Below are 22,638 nucleotides of genomic sequence, written 5' to 3'. Positions count from 1 at the left end.
ATATGGAAAAGATAAATAATGACATCTACTGCATGGGATTTGTGTGAGAGTTCAATCAGACTGCTTGTGTGCTCCCGGGCACACTACATCCTCGATAAAGGCAATTCCCCTTTCCACAGAGGATTTGACTCCCCACATCTTTTGTGACCAGCCCTTGAACTCATCCTCCCATTTTGTAATTCCGAAAAGCAAAAAAATGAAAAGCAATGAGCAACCAGAATTTATATCAGCAAAACAAAACCATAAGCAACCTACCATACAGAAATAGGGAGATGGAATACAATGGAATGTTACATAATCTTTTCAAATGTTGCTAGACATTTCCCAGATAAAATGGTAGAATTCAACTTCTGCATAAAATCTCACTCTTCCTAAATCTGAATTTAAAAAAAATAAACCTGAAATAAAAAATTTATCAGCCAAAAACAAAAAACAAAATGAGCACACCCCAGTGTTATAAACTCAAAAGGTGCCTGGGAAGGAAAGTAAAGGAAAAAGGATCCAGTGTGGCAAGGCTCAGAGCCCTGAGTCTAACACCCTCAGGAAGATAAAACAGTGAATAAATAAACATTCTGAGAGTTTTCATCAATATCACCACATCTAGATAAAAACAACCTGAGCAGTTATCCCTATATTCTCCTCTTCTGACTACAGAAGAGAGAAAACATCCGCTGGGGAGAAAAGGATGAGACGATGCATAAACCGTGGTGTTGATCATCTCTGCTGCAAGGAATGAAGACTCTGGGAGTCCAAAGTCAAATCCAAGGCTGACCCGAGGCCACAGAATACCGCTGGAGGGTGTGCACTGTGTGCCCCCACACAGGAAAACCAAACCCACTTAAAAGGGCCTTCAAAAGATTCCAGAAGTGAAAGCTGCCAAGTCCACATCTAACCAAGCCTACTCAGCACCCAGCATAACACCTGCTACAGCTTAACTGGCCCAAGACACTTCACATGTCTTCAGGCTACAGAAAGCATGAACAGAAATGAACAACCAGCCTTCAAACTTCAGCCTGGTGGCAAGGAGAAAAAAGACAGCCTTCAAATAAGTAAATCAAAGAGAGATATAGGCTGATTTACTCCAGCAAGAATAAAATGAAAAACCACAAGGCATGGTATCTCTAAACACAGACTCTTGGAAAGGCAAGAAAGCAACAGTAGGTATCAAAGACAAAGAACTCAAACTAAAAGAAAACATAACTCAGTCAGAGAAAGATTTCCCCCAAAAGATCTTTGAGCCATAGAACTTAATAAGAATATGAGTTCAATATATCAAGAGCCCAAAGGCAATATCTAAAAGAGGGAAAAAAGATTGTAGATCTAAAGAAATAAATTGAAAACTAAAGCCAACACTAAAAAATAAATATATGAAACAATCTACAGAGAACTAAAGAAAGATGGTTTAAAATCAATTTTCTGACTAGAGCAAAGCTAAAAATAAACATGGTGAATGTAGATAAAAACAAGAGATTCAAGTAATCGAATCAAAACAGACAACTATGGATTTCAGAGACAATGTAACATACAGACAATTGGTGCCTCACAGCAGAGAATTCACTGCATAGAACCCAGTGTTTGAAGAGATAATGTAAGGAAATTCTCCCAAAACTAATAAAGAATTGCATCTGTTGATTGAAAAGAACACATCCAGTTCCAAAGACTATGACACACAGCCAGGCGCGGTGGCTCACGCCTGTAATCCCAGCACTTCGGGAGGCCAAGGCAGGCGGATCACAAGGTCAGGAGATCGAGACCACGGTGAAACCTCGTCTCTACTAAAAATACAAAAAAAAATTAGCCAGGCGCAGTGGCAGGTGCCTGTAGTACCAGCTACTCAGGAGGCTGAGGCAGGAGAATGGCATGATCCCGGGAGGCGGAGCTTGCAGTGAGCCGAGATCCCGCCACTGCACTCCAGCCTGGGGAACAGAGCGAGACTCCGTCTCAAAAAAAAAAAAAAAAGACTATGACACACATCACACAGCAGTAATATACATCAGAATTAAATTATATGTCAAATATTAAGAAAAGATTCCTCATACATCTAACCTATAGGCAATAATAAATCATCTGTAAGGGAGGAAAAATAAGGCTGGCCTTGGACACCTCTGCAGCAACATTAGTAGAAAAGATAGTTACCTCTTTCCAGTTTTACTGAAGTCTTCTGCTAAATTTCAGTGAAATTAAATTTACTGCTATTTTTAGAACATACATTTTATAAGTATATCTAGTCAGCCAGTCATTTTTCCATGTATAAGAATAGAAAGAACTCTAAAATGATATATTCCTAATAATAAGGAGAAATTATTCTTCCTTTTCCCCAGAATTCATACCTTGATATAGACTAGAGGAACGTCCGCCTTCTGGAAGTTAACAGAGAAAAAGCATCTGCTTTTCTGACTTCCTCACTCAAACCTCCCCAAAGTGAAGGATCAGCAACTTATTTGATTCATAGAATTGCAAGCAGGAAGCTGGCAAGCTTGCCCTGACCCCCTTCTCTCCCGAGTCTGTGAACAGCCCTCAGGATGCACATATTCTCTGCTCCTCCAGGAGGTAAGCTTACCTAGCAGGTAAGCTCCTGCGGGGACAAAGCCTGCAGTTCTGACTTGGATGAGTTTTATTCTGAGGACAAAGTAGGGAAAAGAAGCCTGAATCTGGACACAAACGGAGTTTTCCAATCCAAACTCCAGTTTTTTCCACATAACCCCCAAGATGATGTTTTAAACCCCTGTGGCTGGCTGGGGTGTCTACTTCCCAAATGATTCTTTCTTTTGTTGTTCTTCTTGTTGTTGTTGAAATAGTGTCTCACTCTGTTACCCAGGCTGGAGTGCAGTGGCATTATTATGGCTCACTGCAGTCTCAATCTCCTGGTCTCAAGTGATCCTCCCACCTCAGTTTCCCAAATATCTGGGAGACTGGGTGGTGGCATGCACCACCACACCCGGCTAATTTTTTAATTTTTTTTTTTTTTTCCCTTGAGGCAGAGACTGGAGTGCAGGCTGGAGTGCAGTGGCGCCATCTTGGCTCACTGCAACCTCTGCCTCCTGGGTTCAAGCAATTCTCCTGCCTTGGCCTCCTGAGTAGCTGGGATTACAGGCATGTGCCACAATGCCTGGCTAATTTTTTTATTTTTAGTACAGACAGGGTTTTACCATGTTGGCCAGGCTGGTCTCAAACTCCTGACCTCAAGTGATCCACACACCTCGGCCTCCCAAAGTGCTGGGATTATAGGCGTGAGCCACCACGCTCAGCTAATTTTTAAATTTTTTTGTAGAGACAGGGTCTCCCTATGCTGCCCAGGCTGGTCTCAAACTCCTGAGCTCAAGTGATACTCCCACTTCAGCCTTCCAAAGTACTGTGTTATAGGCACGAGCCACCATGCTCCTGCCTATAATCCCAGAGAGGAAGGTGCAGTTAACAGTCACTTCTCAAACCCCACTACCAGTCATGATTATTTCTGAATGGGGGATTTGGAATTTTTAAAAACATTTTTACGTAAACTTTTCTTCATGATGAATATGTATTGTTTTATAAAAACAATAAAGTCATTTTTCATTTGAAACTATGACAGCAGAGAAGAACATCTGATGTTGCAGAAAAGCCATCAGAATGATTTAGAGGAAAGAGTAGGTTCCTAAACAGAATTTATAGTGAGATCCAATTTTATTACTTTTTAAAAATCACGACAGTAGCACATACTGCAGAGAGGCACGGGCTGAGTACTTTGGATGGATTCTCTCATTTGGTATTCACAAGATCATTGAAAGTATAAATATCATCCCAATCTTAGAGATGAGGAAATTGCGAATTAGAGAGGGAAAGCAAAATGCCCAAAGCCACACAAGACTAACCAGCCACAGACATGGACTTCAAAGACCCCAAAGCCCACATCCTTTCCCACCGCGTGGGCCTGGAAGTCATGCGTCAATGCGGGTAGACGGAGAGGGACTTAAAGGACCCACGCCAAAATGTTCACAGTTTATCTCCAGGTTCTTTGAATTATGGATGATTTTTTTTAATGTTATCTATGTTTATTTGTATTTTCCAAACTGTCAACATCACATATATTCCTTGTGTAATAAGTAAAACAGTAATGTCTTTATATTTAAAAAAAAAAAAAGCCGGCTAGGCGTGGTGGCTCATGCCTGTAATCCCAGCACTTTGGGAGGCTGAGTCAGGCGGATCACCTCAGGTCAGGAGTTCAAGACTAGCCTGGCCAACATGGCGAAATCCTGACTCTACTAAAACTACAAAAATTAGCTGCGTGTGCTAGTGCACTCCTGTAATCCCAGCTACTCGAGAGGCAGAGGCGGGAGAATTCCTTGAACCCAGGAGGTAGAGGTTATAGTGAGCCAAAATCCCACCACTGCACTCCAGCCTGGGTGACAAAGCGAGACTCCATCCCCATTAAAAAAAAAAAAAAAAAAAAAGCATGAACTTGAAGTTCTAGAGCCAAGTGATGAATATATAAAGATAGTGACACAGGATGCTCACAGGGCTTTCCAGCCGGCTCAGCCAGCGCTCAGATCGGCTGGCCACAGGCTTAGAGCAACAGTGCAGAAATGCTTCCTGATCTGACTCGCACAACCTTTCACATAGGCCTTGAAGCTGAAAGGAAACCTCCACCAGCCTCCCAGCCCCAGGATCACCTGGGGCCTCATCCCAGTCACCAGGCAGCTCCACTCACAGGCTACCCTCCTTCCCAGGCCCCAATGACTACCTATACCAGGGAGGAGTGGCCTCTCTCAGCAGCCTGCCAAGCTCTTCCCAAGGAGAACAGGAGGGGAAGTTTGAAGGGCCTTCATCCAATTTTTAAACTGTAAACTGCACACCCACTTTTTGTTTGGAGACATTTCCTGTGTGTGAACACAGTTTGTTCTGTTACCAGCTTTAAAGTTATCCAGAACTGATATATCCGAGGTTCAGCAAAAGTGTTGTTTTTTTTTAAAGTCAAACATAATAGGACCTTTCCTAATGTCAGCTCATCTTGCACAAATCTCATTTGTATATGTGCCAAAGAGAGGTTCAATACAGAGGTGTCATTTTGTCCTCAGGCCCAGGACCCTCTAGCTCCCCCCGCCACGATGTGGCACCCATCCTGGTGAGCACAGCATTCCAGTACAACAAGCATTCTGCATCCTTCAGCCCCCTGGCCTCAGAATGCAATGAAGCCGTGCTTGCTTCTAGCCGAGTCTGAGCATGCCCTGGGTGAAGTTCCCTCCACAGACTAGCAGACTGACTTCCAGCCACATTTCACCACACCACTTCAAAGCAGGGGAGGAGGGGCAGAGGGATCCAAGTTTGGCCGAGAGAGATGCCGACAGCCTCCATGCTGCTAACTAGAGTGGCGCTCTGCAGTGCCAGCCCTGACATGCCCCAGCCCAGTTCTGGCCCTGGGTTTCCAGCCCTCCCCTTCTCCATCCCAGGTTTTCCAATCACATGCCGCCTCCAATGACTCTCTGCAGCCAGCCTCTTACTAACAGTTCCACCTGACATCTTGCTACCCTTGGATCTATCCCCAACCAAGGTTGAGAAAATTATTTTATATCTCTGACCAGTCTACCTAGGCCCATCTCCCACCCTGGCCCAATGCTTTGCTTCTATTTTTAGTCTGATCTATTGTAACACAACTAGACCAGACGTGAGGCTTCCAGAGGGCTTGGCTGCCACCTGGCCCAGGACCTGAAATGTCCTAATGAATGAGTCATTAATGAAAAAATTATAAACATGCCATCTCCCCCCCAAGGATATATCAACTCCATGAGGGCCAAGAACACGCCTTACTCAACTCTAAATTGCTTGCAGCACTTAAGGAAGTTGTCGAAGTTAATTAGTTTGGCAGAGATCAAGCTGACATTTTTTTTTCAAAAAAGGAGCCTGCGCCGAGAAATTCTGAGAACCATATCACTCCCACCCCCACCAAAAAAACCACAGAGATGAATGAGATCAGAATGCAGATGTCTGGTCCTAACTTAATACACACCTGGCCAAATCTGAGACTGGCTGGCACAGCACACAGTGATAAAGTCTCTTTTGGTCTCACTGAATTGGATAGGGCTTCAGGAAGGAGACAGTACCAGCTGGAGATTTTACCAGCCCTGATTCCTGCTAAGTAATTCTGGGTGTCAGGGATGGGAACATGGATGAGTACCTATGTACATACACACAGTAAATACACAAACACATATTCCTCACCCACATAGCTGTCTAGGATTTTTTTTTTTTTTTACATGCATTCTCCTTAATCAAATGACGTGATTATCAGTCCAATCCCAGCATTCAGCTAGGCCCAGAAAGAGCAAATCATGTGTTCAAAGCTAATGAATCATCCAACTAGGTTCATTCCTGCAAGTCTAACCACCACTACCCCAGAGAGAAACATGGTTACCTTCTTACAGAAAGAAAACAGGGACTGTCAGCATTTCTGTGAAGACTGAAATGTTATCTTTGGGTATGAATGACTCTCTTAGGAATATCCGACAATCTTCCTACCCACCCAAACACTTAAGAAGACAGAGTTTGCCTTTCTTTGTACACACAGACTGTTTTAGGGGCCTTTGCTCTTTTTCTTCTCTGGTGTTATGAACTGAAATTGTTTTCCCCAAAAGGATATACTGAAGTCCTAACTCTTAGTGCCTGTGAATGTGACCTGATTTGGAAACGAGGACTTAGCAGATGTAAGCTAGTCACATGAAGTCATTAGGGTGAGCCCTAATCCAATGTGACTGGTGTCCTTATAAGAAGAGGAGAGAGAGATATGGGGGAAATGCCATGTGACAGCAGAGGCAGAGATGGGAGTGATGCAGCTGCAAGCCAAGGAATCCAAGGACCCTTGGCCACCCCCAGATGCCAGGAAGAGGCAAGGAAGAGTTCTATGCAGGGTCTCAGAGGGAGCACGGCTCTGCTGATGCCGTGATTTTAAGACTTCTGGCCTGCAGGACTGTGAGACAAAAAATTTGATGTTTCAAGCCACCCAGTTCGTGGTAATTTGTTACAGCAGCCCTAGTTAATAAATATACCTGGTTTTTACCTTCTGAAATGCCCATCATCTCATCCACCCTCTCCCCTCCAGGTCCATGTCCACCTCACCAACAGATAAACTGTAAAAGTCATTTTCTCACTTATAATATGACCCAATTTTGGTCTAACATCTGAGATAGTGAAAATGTTAGGGAATAATCCTACTGTCCTACAAACTCTACAAAAGGAGAGGTTTAAATAAAATATGAAGTCCCCATTTATTCCTGCTCCCAAATAAAGTACAAAAGACCTCAGAATTATTCCAGGAAGGCAGGAATCACATACAATCTGTGGTGAGAGGTGGAATTGGATCTGAAAGGCTTGTAAGAGACCACACCCGGCTCCATTCTCCACTGGATAGGGACGGTGGGTGACCAACCATGGAAGGGGCAGAAAGGACACTGCCCATGGCAAATGCCTGGCATGACGGTCCCACTCAGGAATGGCCTAGGTCTTGACTCCCAGAGGCCCCACCCACGTGACTGTGACATCCTGTCAGGGATGGTGAGGCGTGACACTGATGGGGTCAGGGGCCAGTGGAGGGAGGTAGGAAGAAAACAAACAATCAGGAGGTGACAGAGCGGAAATGAACACCTGTGACCATCCCAGTTCGGCTCACTGGGTGCAAAAAGTAGCCACCAGGGCGACAGACCGCAACAGGAGAACACTCAGCTTCCTTTTGGGGGATTTAAATGTTTCACTTGTCACACAAAATAGCTCCCCTGATAGCCTTGGGTGCCACAAGCCCTTGAGCTATTTTTAATCACCTCCCTGTCACTATTATTTTTAAATACAGAAGTATTCCCCAATGAAATCCTAAGTATCAGAAGGCAAATAAATATAAATGTATATATATTATCTGCTCACTCCATTGAGGATAGGTAGGGTGCCTCTTAGAAAGCATTAAGCCTACTTAGACCAAAAAAAAAAAAAAAAGAGGAGGAACATTTTGAAAGAGAATAAGAGAAGTAATTTTTCCCCAGCATTCACCAAAACAATATTTTTATTTATACTTATTTATAATTGTTATTCCCCAAAATAAAACTATCAGTTGACTTTGCTTCCTGACTGCTCACCTGCTTATACCTGCCAAGGAATGTGAGCTGGCTCGGGAGGGTGGGGCTGCACATTTGGGTAAGCGCCTCAATTCGGTGCCCTGATTTTGCCTAACATGAAAGCAACAAATGCAGAGATTCTACAATGTTATACTTAAGAAGACCTAAAAACAGGCCAACCCTGGGACACAGAAACAATATGCCTGTTGGACAGTCCATTCCACATGTCCATCTCTAGAAATCGAACAAGGTTGTATTTGGATTTAGCCCAAGCACTGCTGGCTCCATGTGCCACTCTGAGCCTGTGCAGCAAGGAGAACCTCCTCATCTGCTTCCATCAAGTGCAAGCTGCAAAGCTGCAAAACTGCACACTGGCTTTTTGATCTATTTATATGCATCTCCCTAATGCATATATACAGCTTGGCAAAGGTAAAGGAATGGTGCCAATTTATGGTTTTTGTTTCCAAAAGAAAATCCTCCCTTTGGCTGGCTGAGAAACTGTCATTGGCATGTGAAGCCTCCCAACCTACATAAGTATTTACCAGCACTGGGGAGGCGACACAACATGCCACACAGTAAGTCAGGGGTCCTGCCTTCAATGTTTTGCATAAGGACAGGAGAAGCTTGTCTGAAGCTCTTCTACATCTGCTTCATGGGTCTGGCTCCCTTTAAGTTTCTTCTCCTCAATCGTCACTTTGGCCAAAAAAAAAAAAAAAAATGCTCCTTTCCTGCATTTCAGGAGGCGGATGGAAATCTGAACTTGACCGTGTGGTGTGCTGTGCACCCCACGCATGTATAGCTTCAAGAAGAGGATAGTGTGATGTGCCACACTGGAATACATGCTGCTTATGCAAATCATCCCACAAGACACAGCAAATTCTGAGTGCTATCACAGCAGCACTTTGAGAAATGAAACGGCCAAAGGATGGTGTCGTCACAACCGGCAGTGGTTGTACTCACGACCATCCCACCACACTGCACAAGCAACCTTGAAAGCCAGCCTTAAGGGAGGCCTGCCCTCCACAACCTTGAAAGCTGCAGTGACCACAGACCCAGGACAAGCCTCCTGCACCACTGGAGAGAAGGGGAACTGGTGCTGACACCACAGCCAGCCGAGTTCCAGGGGGACAGCTCTAGGTGGCTCTGTGGATCTACTTTAAACAATTCTCTGACCCGAAAGCCAACAAAGAGATTAACTAATCAACCCCATTGTTTATTTTACAGGTTGGATCGCCATAATTGAATATTACATAATAAACACATATGGGTCCATGCTGCTTAGAAATTTTCATCTTCATTAGGGGAATTCTTTGCAGAGTAAACACAAGACTTCAGGTGCTGTATTTTATAGCTTATATAATCAGCCGAGGGCAGCTCTCCCAATTTCAACCTGCTTATATTCAAGGTGGTAATTTCTCCTTCTAATCAGCTGAAGTTGGGAGAGAAATTCAACAATTAGAAACAGCCTGCCTATTTTACATAAGCCTCTTGCAAAGGGGGTGAAAGACAATAGCCATTCCCATGAATATTTACAGTAGTCTTTAAATGAAAAACATCATTGTGACACTTCTCCCTACATCAACCTTGCAAGTGCAAAAATGGAGGTAAAAATAATCACTTCTAACTTCCTCAAGTTCCTGTAGTTACATGAGCAGTGACTTAGTTTGCCTTCTATTATTTTCTCTGGAACTATCTGTTGAAAGCCTGATCAGCCCCTGCTCATTTCTTCACACTCTGCACAACTAGAAACTTAGGTATCGATGGATGGAGAGCCAGAACAGTCTTTAGAGCTACCAAGAAAGTCTCAAGGGCTATCTGGACAGGTTCGTTATCCAGACATCCAAAAGTTGTCCCAAAGGACAACCTGGCAGAACAAATGTGGTAGTCACATCACTGCCTATTGGGATGGGCTTATGGGCACAGCCTATTCTCAGAATTTTCAGAGGGCAAAGATTTTAACAAGAACCAATGCTAAGGCTGAGGTGAGTGGATCACTTGAGGTCAGGAGTTTGAGACCACCCTGGCCAACATGGTGAAACCCCATCTCTACTTAAAAAACACAAAAAATTAGCCAAGTGGTGGTACGCACCTGTAGTCCCAGCTACTGTGGAGGCTGAGGCAAGAGAATCGCTTCAACCCGGGAGCCAGAGGTTGCAGTGAGCTGAGATCGCACCACTGCACTCCAGCCTGGGGGACAGTGTGAGACTGTCTCCAAAAAAAAAAAAATTAATTAAAAAAATAAGACTTCATCATTACAGTCAGTGCGCTGAGTCCATTACCAGATAACTTAAAATGCCACTTGGGCTATTACATCATGAAAAGGAGAGTACTGAAGAGGCACAACAGGGGTATTTATAAAGGAAATCACGAGGGCAAAGGGGAAACATGAGTTCACACTCCTTCCCGCCCCACCCGCCCACCCTACCCACCCTACCCCACTGAAAAATGTAGGGCTGGCAAGGCACCATGGTTCACACCTGCAATCCCAGCACTTTGGGAGGTCAAGGCAGGTGGATCACTTGAGTCCCGGAGTTCAAGACCAGCCTGGGCAACATGGTGAAACCACCCCACACCCCATCTCTACAAAAAAAAAAAAATAAGAAGAAAATTAGCCAGGCTTGGTGGTATGTGCCTGCAGTCCCAACTACTTAGGAGGTTGAGGTGGCAGGATCATTTCAGCCTGGGAGGTCGAGCTGTGATCCTGCCACTGCACTCCAACCTGGACGATGGAGCAAGACCCTGTCTCGAAATAACAACAACAAAAGCGGGGCTTATGGCAGCCTAAGTTACCTTTTGCTTTTAAATATTTTCCATGTGTCTTGACTAGGAGGAATAAGTGCAACTTTTGCCTAAGTCCAGGAAAATACTAATGACCAACTAATCCGTGTTTAAAGAGGAACGCCCAGTCATATGGGAAATAACGAGGCTGGTAACACCATTTCCACTAAACAATTGAGCTGCTAAGTCCTCAGTTAGTAAGGGCTTCCCTTTTCAGAGGCACTCGACTCAAAACCACAAAGAATGAACCTAAATAAAGAAGTTGGGAGTCACCAACTGCTGAGGTTCTGTGCACATCCACGGGAATGTTTCCAGTCTCTGTGTTGTCACTGGAACTCACGGATGAAGGCTCCCCAGGCTTGCTCACTCCACACCTGTGGCTGCACTAGATTCAGTGCTTTACACACAGTTACTCCCTCAGCAAAGTCATCAGAGTGACCGGGCTTTAGGGCTCTGTGGTCTTCTGAGTACAGATTCTCTCCTGAAGCCTGTGGCATTTGAAGGCGAATCTAAAAACTCACCTAAAACATACACTGCCACCTGATTCACTGAGAAAGGCCCAGTTCCTTCTCTATCCTTTGCAAGGACAGGTGTGACCAGACTGGGGGTAGAAAGGCTGCTTCTAAGACTACAGAAGGAACAGGAGTGGTGTGGTGCAAAAAGTATGTCCATAAGCCGAGATGGATGAATCCACGGGATGGGAAACCAGATTGGAGGAACACGTCCCTTGTTCTGCTTATGAGAAACCAAGAAAAAGACCAAGAGTGGGGAAATGCCCACAGACCTGCTTGCCAGAGTCCACTTAGTACTGCAAGAGAAGGCGAGGTGAAGGCAGCAGACAAGGCGTGAGACCTGAGCCACTCTGGGCAACCAAGGCTGAGCTCTGCGGAGGCACGTTTTAAACAAGGCTGCCTGGAGGGCAGCATATGTCCACAACATATGTCCCTTTGTCCTCCCCCTCCTGACACCTTCGGCTCCCTTGAATTGGTCACTCAGCCTTTCAGCCAGTGAAGCAGAGCAAGCTTCAGGAGCCCAGATCACCAGTTTAGGAAACAGAAGCCTTGGCCTCACATAATATTCCAAATCCTCAGCTCCCTAGGATGGGCTTTTGTTGGTGCTAATGTCAACGAGCAGTGTTATGCCATTACTGTTAAAGCAACTGTGGAATACCGTACCCTATGAGAAGTACTCTATCACATGACTATTTGTTTAAACCTCACAAGCATCTGTAAGATAAGCTCTATCATTATCCCCATTTTTCAGATGAGGCCATTGAGGCTCGGGTAAGTCAAGTTGCCAGGAGCTGGGAAGTAGCAAGTCTAAGTTCACATCCAGGTCTTCCAACTCCCAGTCTAACATCACCTACCCGCAGCCTTCAGCACCCAGTGGCCATAGACCACAGCAAGAGACACTGAGGACCTCCCAAAGTGAAGCATCAGGGCACCTGCCCCTCCCAGTCAGTCCTGCCTGCCCTGCTTTAACCTCCTTCAAGTACTCATGGACTGTAAATGATCAACATGAATCACCATTCCTGCAACAGGCTCCTCTCCCATGTGACTAATTTTTACAGCATCTTTAAGATGAAATAGACTGCCATATTTATAAGGGAATAAACAGAATTAGCAACTGATATTTTGCTTATTACTTGCCCTTAAAAACTTTTTACCTCCCAGACAAAAATGTTCATGCAGAATAGGAAACTACTTGAATATGTAATTCACTAAACCAAAACCAAAGTTTGATTGAAATAATTTTATTTCTCATCAGTTGGGGCTACATAGTTATTATGTTTGCAGCAAATATGCATAATCATATTATTAATAATAGTAATAGCTAATATTTCCTGGGCACTCACTATGTGCCAGATATTGTTCAAGGTGCTTTACATGTACTGACTCAGTTCATCCTCACAGCAAAATGGAGGGTGGGTACTATTATAATCCCAGTTATAAAATGAAAAAGTGAGGTACAGAGAGGTTAAGTAAACAGCTCAAGGTCACAGAGCAGGTAAGGGAAGGACATAGGCATGAATCCCAGTTTTCTGACACTCATCGAATAAGCGACAGCTGCCACAGACACTTGCCATTCTCCACCTTGGAACTGTAATCATTTAACTTGGAGTTTTAACCATTAAACAGTAATTTGTCTCATGCTAACACATAAACACTTAGGCTACATAAAATACAAGTGTCTTTGAATCACATCAATTCATTTATCCCATGAACCAAGGGCCATGATTCCACTGTTTTTCCCATTTATATCTATTTTGCAGATACAGACATAGAAACCGAAAATAAAAGTAAACTGAAAGAGCAAAGATGCTATCTTTCTAGCCTACAGATTATCAAAGGCATTTCTGAGAGGCAAGAAAATACAGAGATTTTCTTCAGGGAAGAACGGGTCCCAAATCCGTGTGTCAACCATACAATCAAAGTTACCATTGAAATGTCCCTTTGCACCTTCAAAGAGTATGGCATACAATATTCATTGCATGCAACCCTGTACATGAACACATATGTAAATACGCAATGCATACAGCAATGTACAGAATAGAGTACACATGCAAAAGAGAGGTACTTTGACTCCACTTTAGAGAAACATGCTTATTAAATGATACACGTAGTGAAATCTGCGCAAGTTGGAACTAAAGCCAGAGAAATGCAGCTAGTAGGGAGTTTTATTCTTCACTATTTCTGCATGAAATGCATCTGTATCTTCATCATTTTTGCAATACTACCCTTGTTCATCCAGGCCAATCTGTTAAGAGAATACATTCCGTGATCAAGGAAGCACCTCAAAGTTTGCTTTTAGGTGTGCAAAATAAATTCACAGAGACCCTCTTGATGAGGCTGCCTTTGCACAGCAGTTCGCCAGTGACTTCGTGCAAGAAGAAGCCCATGCAGCATAATAGAAAACGCGATTCCAGCAGCACGCAAGATGAGCTGCAAATGCTGGGCAATTGATTAGCAAGGCGGTGCTGCTGCAGGGAGGCCTCTCGGCGATCCTTTTCATAAGGTGTCTAAAATTGAATGAGGGGAAGAGTTAACAAAATGCAGGATAGAGCCCTGGCTCATTTTACAACTAATTCAGTTTCTCCCATTGTTAAGTACACCAACAAAAACTCCCTCAGAAACAAAGATAAATACACAAAGCTGGCTGAAGATAATTTTCAGAAATATCTTTTTCCCTTAATAATTAACATTTTAAACCAAGCTATAAGGGAAAAAAAATCAAGGTAATTTTATTTCTTACTACCTGGGGCTACACAGTAATTATGGAAATGGCAAGGAATTTGTCACTTTGAGTAAGCATAAGTGTATCAAATAATTTGATTAAATAAAATATGGTCACCTTAGTCATCATAGTAATTTGACAAGGACTTCAAAAATGTCTCTCTCTGTTGAAAATGTCAACAGACAGTTTCCTCAGCTGTCTGCTTCTGGGTTGAATATGCAAAAACTCATCTTCAAAATGATGTTTCTTTAGGAAAAAAAAGGAATAACAAATCTAGCAGTTTCACCTCACCCATTAATTGTAAGCCCACTGACTGTTCTCAAGCTGAAAAAGTGTGACTACAAAGCAGTGAGACAGAGCCTCATTAACCACACTCAGTCATCGATGTCATTATTTTGTCACCACAACCTCAAACTTATTTTTCTATAACTCTAAATAGGGAAATGCCTACCCCTTCTTCATAGGAACACCCTTGGTGCCCCACCCAGGAAACTAGACTGGCCTTTTTTCAGTTTTCAACCTGAGGAAATTCGAATGTATTTGTATGTATGCCTCAATCTAATCATCTAGAGGTGTCAGAGGTTTTAATTTCCTGTACACACCCTTATCTACTCCAGTCCTCGGTAATTTGATACCACACAGAAACCTCTATAAGCAGGGCTACCCTCAGCAAGTGGCTTAAAACATTTTAGGGGGTCTCTGCAAAGCACCAATAAGCACATGCCAAATGACTTTCTCTCCATGCAGTTCTCATATGCCTGCATCTTCTCCAACCAGTCCAAGACTTAAGCACATGTTACATCCTTGCAAACAGGACTGGAGTCACTCGAAGCCAAAACCCAAGTAGAAGAAAATTAAATTGCATTCTCCGTTCCATACAAAATGACTATCAAAGTGAGCAGGCCTCTCCTCTTATGCTGCAAAAATTATTTCATAGCCAGTTAGGAGGTTTAGGTGACTATGATGGAACATCCCTGTGACTATTGGCTTATCTGAAGCATGGTTTCCAGTGAAGACGTTTGTAACTGTAATAGATTTCAGAATCCACAGTTGGCCCAGGTTGTACCTGGGTTCCTTTATCTAGATCACTGAGTCTAGCTTTCAGGATCAGTGTCTTTCTGTACTCCCTGACACCAAGGCAAAAGTTGCAGGTCCCCAGTCTAGTCAACAATTGATGGCCTTCTTACATACAATACAGTTTTCTCTTGAGTTTCCTCCCTGGGCAGGTTCTTGGTGGAAAACTAACACATGCATACATACACACACACACACACACACACACATACACACACACATTTTCTCTCTCACACACACACACAGACACACAAACACACACACACACGAGTCCTCCCTCTCAAAGTTGCTTCTTAAATCACAGGCAACCTTCTGCTCAGTTCTGCAGTTGGGAAGCCTACACTAGTGTCATTCAGGACACTGGGAAATTTGTCTTTTCAGAAAAAATAAGCAAATGAAACTGCAAAATTTTAAGGCACCTTGGGAGATGAAATAAGAAGGTGGACTCTGGGAATCTAATAGGAAATAATGTCGTTGGCATAGAATTTGTTATCACTCTCCTCTCTGTGAAAGGGAGCATTGCTGGCACTGTCCCAAGGCAAGCCCTTCCTCAGGTATCTGGAAATGCCTCATTAGAGGGGCAGGCTGATTGCCAATGTAAAGATCACACATAACGCACACTTAGCACGTGGACCCTGCCCTGTGGTCCCCTACAGGGTCTCAGGTTTCCTAAGAAAGCCATGATGAATTAAAAGGAAGAAATCTGCCTTTCCTGCAAACAGCCTGCAATATTTCATTCTCCAATTATCCACAGAGAAGTCTCGCATGGCTGAAGAAGCAAACTTTTTTTCCCCATCTCCCAAATAACAGATGAAGAGAAAACTCTGAAGTGGCCCAGAAGAGCAAAGCCCACAGCAAGCTGAGTCAGTCAACCCTGACAAGCCAACTATTTATTTTCATGAGGCTCCGATGGCAAGGCAAAGACGAGGGCAGCCGGGCAAAGCAGAGCCCTTAGAGCCTTATGCCTCCACTCCTAGTAATCAAAATGAATTCAATTTCCTAGGCCTGTCCTCTCCTGGGCCTCCAGCTGCTTTCTGCGTCACCTGTTGACTCCTGTTACCCTACCCCACCCAACCAGGCTTTCCATCAGCTAAGGCTAGAAGTGCCAGGATGCCACCACCAGGTGGACCAAATTCCTCCTCTGCCTGTCATTCCCCTGTTCTGGGATTAAAGTCAACCTCCTATCTCCTGGGGCCAGCCCTGCCTTCAGAAGTCCACCACTCCAGGAGTACTCGGCTTCTTAACTTTCTAAAGGAGCTAGGTCATTCATCTAGTTGCAGACCGGCTTCATTTCTTTGTCAAATCCTTAGATCATTGCAACCGAAAAATAGTAAGCCCGTCTTTTTATCATTCCTGGGGTGAAAAGTTCTGTTGGTGTTTGCCACACATGAATAATGCACTCTACTGATCAAAACTGGTTTGAGGCAAACAAACCGTTAAACTGGAGGCAGCTGTTGATATACTAATTACCTCCTTTTAAACATAGACCCGGTTAGGTATTATGTACTTTGCATATGTCACAGTACAGACCCACATATATTTTATTAATGTGTATTTGCATCTCTGTAATACATGTACTTAAATATTTTAACAGTCAAATTCCCCCTAAGGAAAGGCTGATAAACTGACTCCCAAAACACAATTATCCCCTATCCCTCAAATTCCAAGGGCCAATATGTACTGTCTGCAACTGCATATTATAACTATAGGCACAATAAGTGTTATTTTATAGAACAGAAAACAAGGTGTGCTTTTGACTACAGGGTTCACTTGCAGTCTACAAGTTACAAATGCACAAGACAGAGACCGGGACGTAAACGCTTTTCGTCTCAGAAGGAGCAACAGAAATGTATTTGATTTTCAAAAGCCCTAAAATTGTCACCCCAGGAACAGAGCTGAGTTTGAAGACCTTCTCTCTCACAACCACCTAACTTACTTAACACCGGAGACCAAGCACTGTTTGTATTTCCCCTTAACAGTGAGCCCTGAGCCTTAAGAGATAGTTTATGAATGGTATAGAACCCCCAGCGTCTGGCCCTCATTAACTTTACCCCAAGGCCAGGAATGAGGGATTAATCATAGCATCAGGATACGCGTGGTTCTATCTCTAGATGTGGTTATTCAATGGCCAAAATCTTGTCCAATTCTATCTCCATCAAACTTGCTCAGGAATACTCAAAGTCTATGACATTTGATTCCAGTTGCGGGTCAATAGCCAAGTAATGATTTAACACTATAAACTCTAAAAAATTTTTTCCCGTTTAGACAGGACTGTACTCAGGTGTGGAAGCACGCTCTCTGGAACTCAAGTTGGGACCACCTGAGGAGGGGAGGCAAAAGCGACAAAGTAAGTACCTGACAGTGCTGAGTCATTACAAGCTGTTTCCTCTGAAATGTTATGCACCCATGGGCCCTCTGAGCATTAACATCCCCTTTCTGGAGGCAAATAAAATACATATTCATTGTGCAAAATGGTGCAACCTTCTGTGGGCGACAGACCACGATGGGGAATTTAGCACTAAGAGTGGATAGCAGGAACTACACAAACTCGCAGCTGCTCTCTAGGTACCGTAACTTTATCGCAGACGCTGAAAGAGGGCTATAGGGATGCCGAGTGGGAATAATCCCCCTGCAGCCCCGACTCAGGTCAGGGCCACACTAGGGAGCATTTTACTCTAAGCTGTTATATCCCCCTGTAATTGGCGGATGTAGAAAGCGCCCGGAGAAAATGATGCATAATAGATTTGTTCTCGAGGAGGATGCAATGGAGAGTAGAGGACGCAGGATGCTAACTGGTTTTTCTTCCCATGTGCGGGTCACCTGCAAACCCCGATTGCTTTCCTCTCCAAGGAGAGCCCTGAAGTCACCGTCTCGCTCGGCTCTTAAGCGGGTGAGAGGAATAGTTTTACGCCCACCTGCCCGCCGCCTCTCGTCCTCCAGCACCCCCAGCCCCAGCAGGGCGCGCGCGAGCTGCTACCGGCATCAACGGTCCCGCCCGCTACCCGCTCGCTGGCAGCCCCGGCCGGCAGCTCCCCCGGCGGCCGCCTCTGCACCACTCGCCAACCTCCACGCCGGACCGAGGTCATGCCCGCCTGCCCCCAGCGCCGGGCGGCCCCCTCCTCGTGCCAGGCGGCCGTTCGGGAGCCGGGCTGGGGAAGGGGCCCACGGCGGAGTTGGCTCAGGGACTCACCAGGTAGGCGCCCACCGTGCCCTGCGCCAGCATCAGGGCGCACTCGGACACCAGGAATATCTTGATGTTGGAAAAGCAGGACACCTTCTTTTTCTTTTTCTTGTTCCTCTGCGCCTCGTCCCCCTGCAGCTCGCCGCTCCGGCCGCCGCCCGACGAGCCGCCCGGCTTCTTCCCCTGCATCCTTCCCCCGCCGCCGCCGCCGCCGCCGCCGCCGCCGCTGCCGCTTTCCCGCTCGCCCCGGGTGTCGGGGCCGCTGCCGGGTGGGGGTGCGCGCCTCGAGGCTGCGTGCTGTCCCCGCCCCGGGCTCGCGGCTGCTGCCCCCGTCCTGCCGGGGCTGGAGAGGTGGAAAGCACAGCTCCTCACCGCCGCCGCCGCCGCCGCGCTCGCCCCTTCCTCCTCCTCCTCCCCCGCCTCCGCCCTCCCCTCGCCTCCTCCTCCGGCTCCGGCTGTGCCAATCACAGGGGCTCCTCGCGCCGCCCGCCGCCGCCGCCTCGCCTCCCGCGACCGCCCGCCGCTGCCATCGTCCGCTTCCCCTCGCCCGCCGGCCGCGCCTGCTCTCACCCCCTCAACCCCAGCCCCAGCCCCAGCCCCAGCCCGGAGGCCTGGGCCTGGGCCGCCGCTGCGCGCCCTCGCCGCGCCGCTCCCCGCTGCCGGTGCGCCCCCGGGGAGGGACGGGAGGCGGGCTTGGGACGCGGAGGGCGGCCCGGCGGCCGAGGCGGGGAGGGTCCGGCTGCCGGGAGAACTGGGGAGACCGGGAGTCCTTGCGGAGTACGGGGGGTGCCCCTGAGGGAGGGAGGCGGCGCCCGGCCCCTAGGTGGCGCTGCGGGTCATGGGGCCCCGCGGCGGAGACTGGCGGCTCTGCGCCGGGCGCGGAGATGGGGTTCGGAGGCGCCCCCGCGGGGCTCGGACCCGGCGCTTGGGAACCCCGGTGCCCAAGCCTCAGAGGGCAGGCTCTTCCCAGGAATGGAGAATACTGACTACCCAGGAAGGGTTTGGCGCGCGCTCTTCTCCGCCTGGGGATTTCTGGGGACAGATGTTATGCTCTGGGCCTTGGGGAGGTGCCAGAGGTCAGAGCTGCTTGAGGCTTCTGCCGCCTGCCGGTTTCTGCGCCAGCTCTCCCCGACCACAGAGGGTGTTGAAAAGGCCCCAGACCGAAAAGAGAGAAAGGGGAAGTTAGAGGAATACGTCGGGAGCCCCACGGACTGTTGGTGCCCCAGCCTCAGTGTCCAGGCGCTGCAAGATCGCCGCGGCCCCAGCAGAGGGCCTTGTCCGGCCCTCCATCCGCCCAGGGCCCAGTGGCTCGAGCGCGCAGAAAGCGGCCAGCCACAGGCCTGCTGGGTCCCCACCCTCCCCTGGCTCTGTGGCCCTGGCCACCATCCTCGGCCTTGACCTGAATGCCTGACCCATGGCAGCCGCTCCTAATTACTCCCCACTCTCACCGTTACCAAGGAGTGTGGGCCACAGGGCACTACCAATAGGATCTGCTAGTTGTCAACTGCAGCGTTTGGAAGCTGAGAGAAAAGCTCAGAGGACTGGACAGGTACCAGGAAACAGCACCTTCCACCTGGGCCACTGGGGGACTCAAGGAATCATTTAAAATGTTTTCCTTAATAATTGTGTCAAAGAAAATGACCCACTCTCCCAGGCTCCTGTGTCTAAATGCAGGCTCAACTTCAAAACTGAATAGCAATGAACCCTACCATATTTTTCCTTTTCTCCCGAAGAACTTGAATGGGAATAGAGGGTGTAATGGTGGAGGTGTTGTTTTGCCATGGCATTTAAATATAAACTGCTTCATCCTTCTGTGGCTCCAGACATGATCTCACCCAGGTTTGGTGTCGCTTTGAGATGCCCCCACCTTGTCTAGGCCACGTCCTATCTGAATTGGCGCCCTCCACAGAAGTCTCTTCCCATTTTCCCCACTTCCTGAATCACTGGCCACACCATTCCCAGCCAGTCCTATAATGAGAATCCTTACTGCCCCCTCCTTTCTTCCCCACACCCTCCCATTACTCGGAGCCAACTTTTCTACAGAATCTTTATGTCCCCTCTTTCCCTCCCCATCACTTTGCATCATGGGGTACCTCCCCACTTCCTCCTGAGAAGACCCTTGACAAGCTAGCTCTGTTCCCTGCCTCTGTGATGATAAGCTGCAAAGCTGAGCTGAGACTTTACTTGTCTATAAATGGTGACCCCATTGCTAATGAAATGTGCAGAGTGCATTATAGTCTTCAACTCTTATTTACGTTCTTTGTACTAAAAAAAGCTAATGTTTACTGTGTGCTTATTATGGCCAGACACCATTCTCAGTGCTTCAACCGCATTTACAATGTAAGCCTCACAACAATCCTCTAAACCGGATACTGCTATTAGCCTTGTTTTACAGATGAGACAACTGAGGCCTAGAAAGGTTAACCTGATCAATGTCACTTATCTAGTAAATGGCAAGGCAAATCTTTGAAAACCAGGGTGTCTGCCATCATAGCCCAGGTTCTTTATAACTACATACATATTATCTCATTTATCACCCAGTGTGGTTTGTCTCGTGGGGAGGCTGGGACTTATGTTGTTCCTCTTTTATAAAGCTAGAAAGGGACAGAACTTGCATCCATGTTCAGCCTTTTTTTTTTTTTTTTTTTTTTTTGAGATGGATTTTGCTCTTGTTGCCCAGGCTGGAGTGCAATGGTGAACTCTCAGCCCATGGCAACTTCCGCCTCTCAGCGATTCTCCTGCCTCAGCCTCCAGAGTAGCTGGTATTACATGCATGTGCCACCACGCTCAGCTATTTTGTTTTTTGTTTTTTGTTTTTTGTTTTTTTTTGAGACGGAGTCTTGCTCTGTCACCCAGGCTGGAGTGCAGTGGCCGGATCTCAGCTCACTGCAAGCTCCTCCTCTCGGGTTCACGCCATTCTCCTGCCTCAGCCTCCCGAGTAGCTGGGACTACAGGCACCCGCCACTTCGCCCGGCTAGTTTTTTGTATTTTTTAGTAGAGACGGGGTTTCACCGTATTAGCCAGGATGGTCTCGATCTCCTGACCTCATGATCCGCCCGTCTCGGCCTCCCAAAGTGCTGGGATTACAGGCTTGAGCCACCGCGCCCGGCCTATTTTGTATTTTTAATAGAGACAGGGTTTCTTAATGTTGGTCAGGCTGGTCTTGAACTCTGACATCAGGTGATCCACCCACCTCAACCTCCCAAAGTGCTGGGATTACAGACATGAGCCACCACACCCGGCCAGCCTTTTTTGTTCTATACCACAATGCCTCATGTACACACTGAGAAAGGCACCAATTTTTTCAGCTTAACCATTTATTTTAGATTAAAAAATTAGCTGTCTTTAGAGAAATCACACACTTTTGCTGCCAGATAAAGGATTTCGGATTAGGGTTGTAGATTCTTCCTATAATTAATGGTAAGCAGCCATGAAAGTAATCCTGTGCCTGAAGCCTTAAGAATCGTTAAAGTCAGCCTCAGGGAAATTAGGCTGCAACCTCACAACAGTCAGAAAGAAGGAATTTAACAAGTTCAACTCCCTTCCTTCTTTGCTCATCCTTTATTTACTTGTAGATCAGGGTTCTAGAGATGATAAGGTGGGTTTATGAGCACCAGGTGCTTCTGCTTGGCATTCCCCTAGCCCGGTGTGCAGACAGAGGAAGCAGCATAAAAATAGTAAACACGCTTGTATCAGTACAGCACGTTAATGCTTATGAAGTACTTTCTACATTCTATATCTCAGCTTACAACAGGGAGAGCTGGTCCTATTTGCCCCATTTTTTCTCAAAAGAAAGGACAGCAGGTTGGTTTTGGGAGCTCACCACCAGCAGGTGGCAGGAATTGAGTCTACATTTGCCACCCCAAATTGGTGGGAGTGAGAGGTGAAGCCAGCTGGACTTCCCCGGTCAGATGGGGACTTGGAGAACTTTTTTGTCTTACAAGAGGATTGTAAAACACACCAATCAGTACTCTGTAGCTAGCTAGAGGTTTGTAAAATGCACCAATCATTGCTCTGTAAAAATGCATCAATCGGCACTCTGTAGCTAGCTAGAGGTCTGTAAAATGGACCAATCAGCAGGACATGAACGGGGACAAATAAGGAAACAAAAGCTGTCACCTTCCCCCCGGCTCTCCCCCCCCCACGGCCGCCCCAGCACACTGTGGAAGCTTTGTTCTTTTGCTCTTCACAATAAATCTTGCTGCTGCTCACTCTTTGGGTCCCTGCCACCTTTAAGAGCTGTAACACTCCCCATGAAGGTCCACAGCTTCATTCTTGAAGTCAGCCAGACCACGAACC

The 22,638-nt window shown here is 46.4% G+C and overlaps 1 protein-coding gene and 1 pseudogene across 9 annotated transcripts in view; one reads left to right on the top strand and one right to left on the bottom strand.

The window, feature by feature from the left end:
• The window catches only part of SLCO3A1 (solute carrier organic anion transporter family member 3A1), a 319,029-nt gene extending 300,328 nt beyond the window's left edge, over window positions 1–18,701 (bottom strand). For 7 of the 8 annotated variants that reach the window (XR_013395179.1, XR_013395180.1, XR_013395181.1 and 4 more), the window contains exon 1: window positions 18,349–18,701. Coding sequence is in view for 5 of the 8 variants with exons in the window: in XM_077938333.1 (XP_077794459.1) it covers window positions 18,349–18,528 (180 nt within the window). In the remaining 3 variants the exon portion in view is untranslated. 8 annotated transcript variants of the gene reach the window in all.
• Window positions 17,662–22,638, top strand: part of LOC100427722 (thyroid hormone receptor-associated protein 3 pseudogene) — a 123,035-nt pseudogene continuing 118,058 nt past the window's right edge. Inside the window, exons 1-2 of the transcript XR_013395418.1 lie at window positions 17,662–17,723; window positions 17,871–18,351. The product of XR_013395418.1 is annotated as a thyroid hormone receptor-associated protein 3 pseudogene (transcript). The remainder of the gene's footprint in view (window positions 17,724–17,870; window positions 18,352–22,638) is intronic.

The sequence above is a fragment of the Macaca mulatta genome, chromosome 7 (assembly GCF_049350105.2).
Source record: "Macaca mulatta isolate MMU2019108-1 chromosome 7, T2T-MMU8v2.0, whole genome shotgun sequence".
Taxonomy (NCBI): Eukaryota; Metazoa; Chordata; class Mammalia; order Primates; family Cercopithecidae; genus Macaca; species Macaca mulatta.
This window is presented reverse-complemented; position numbering and strand designations above follow the sequence as displayed.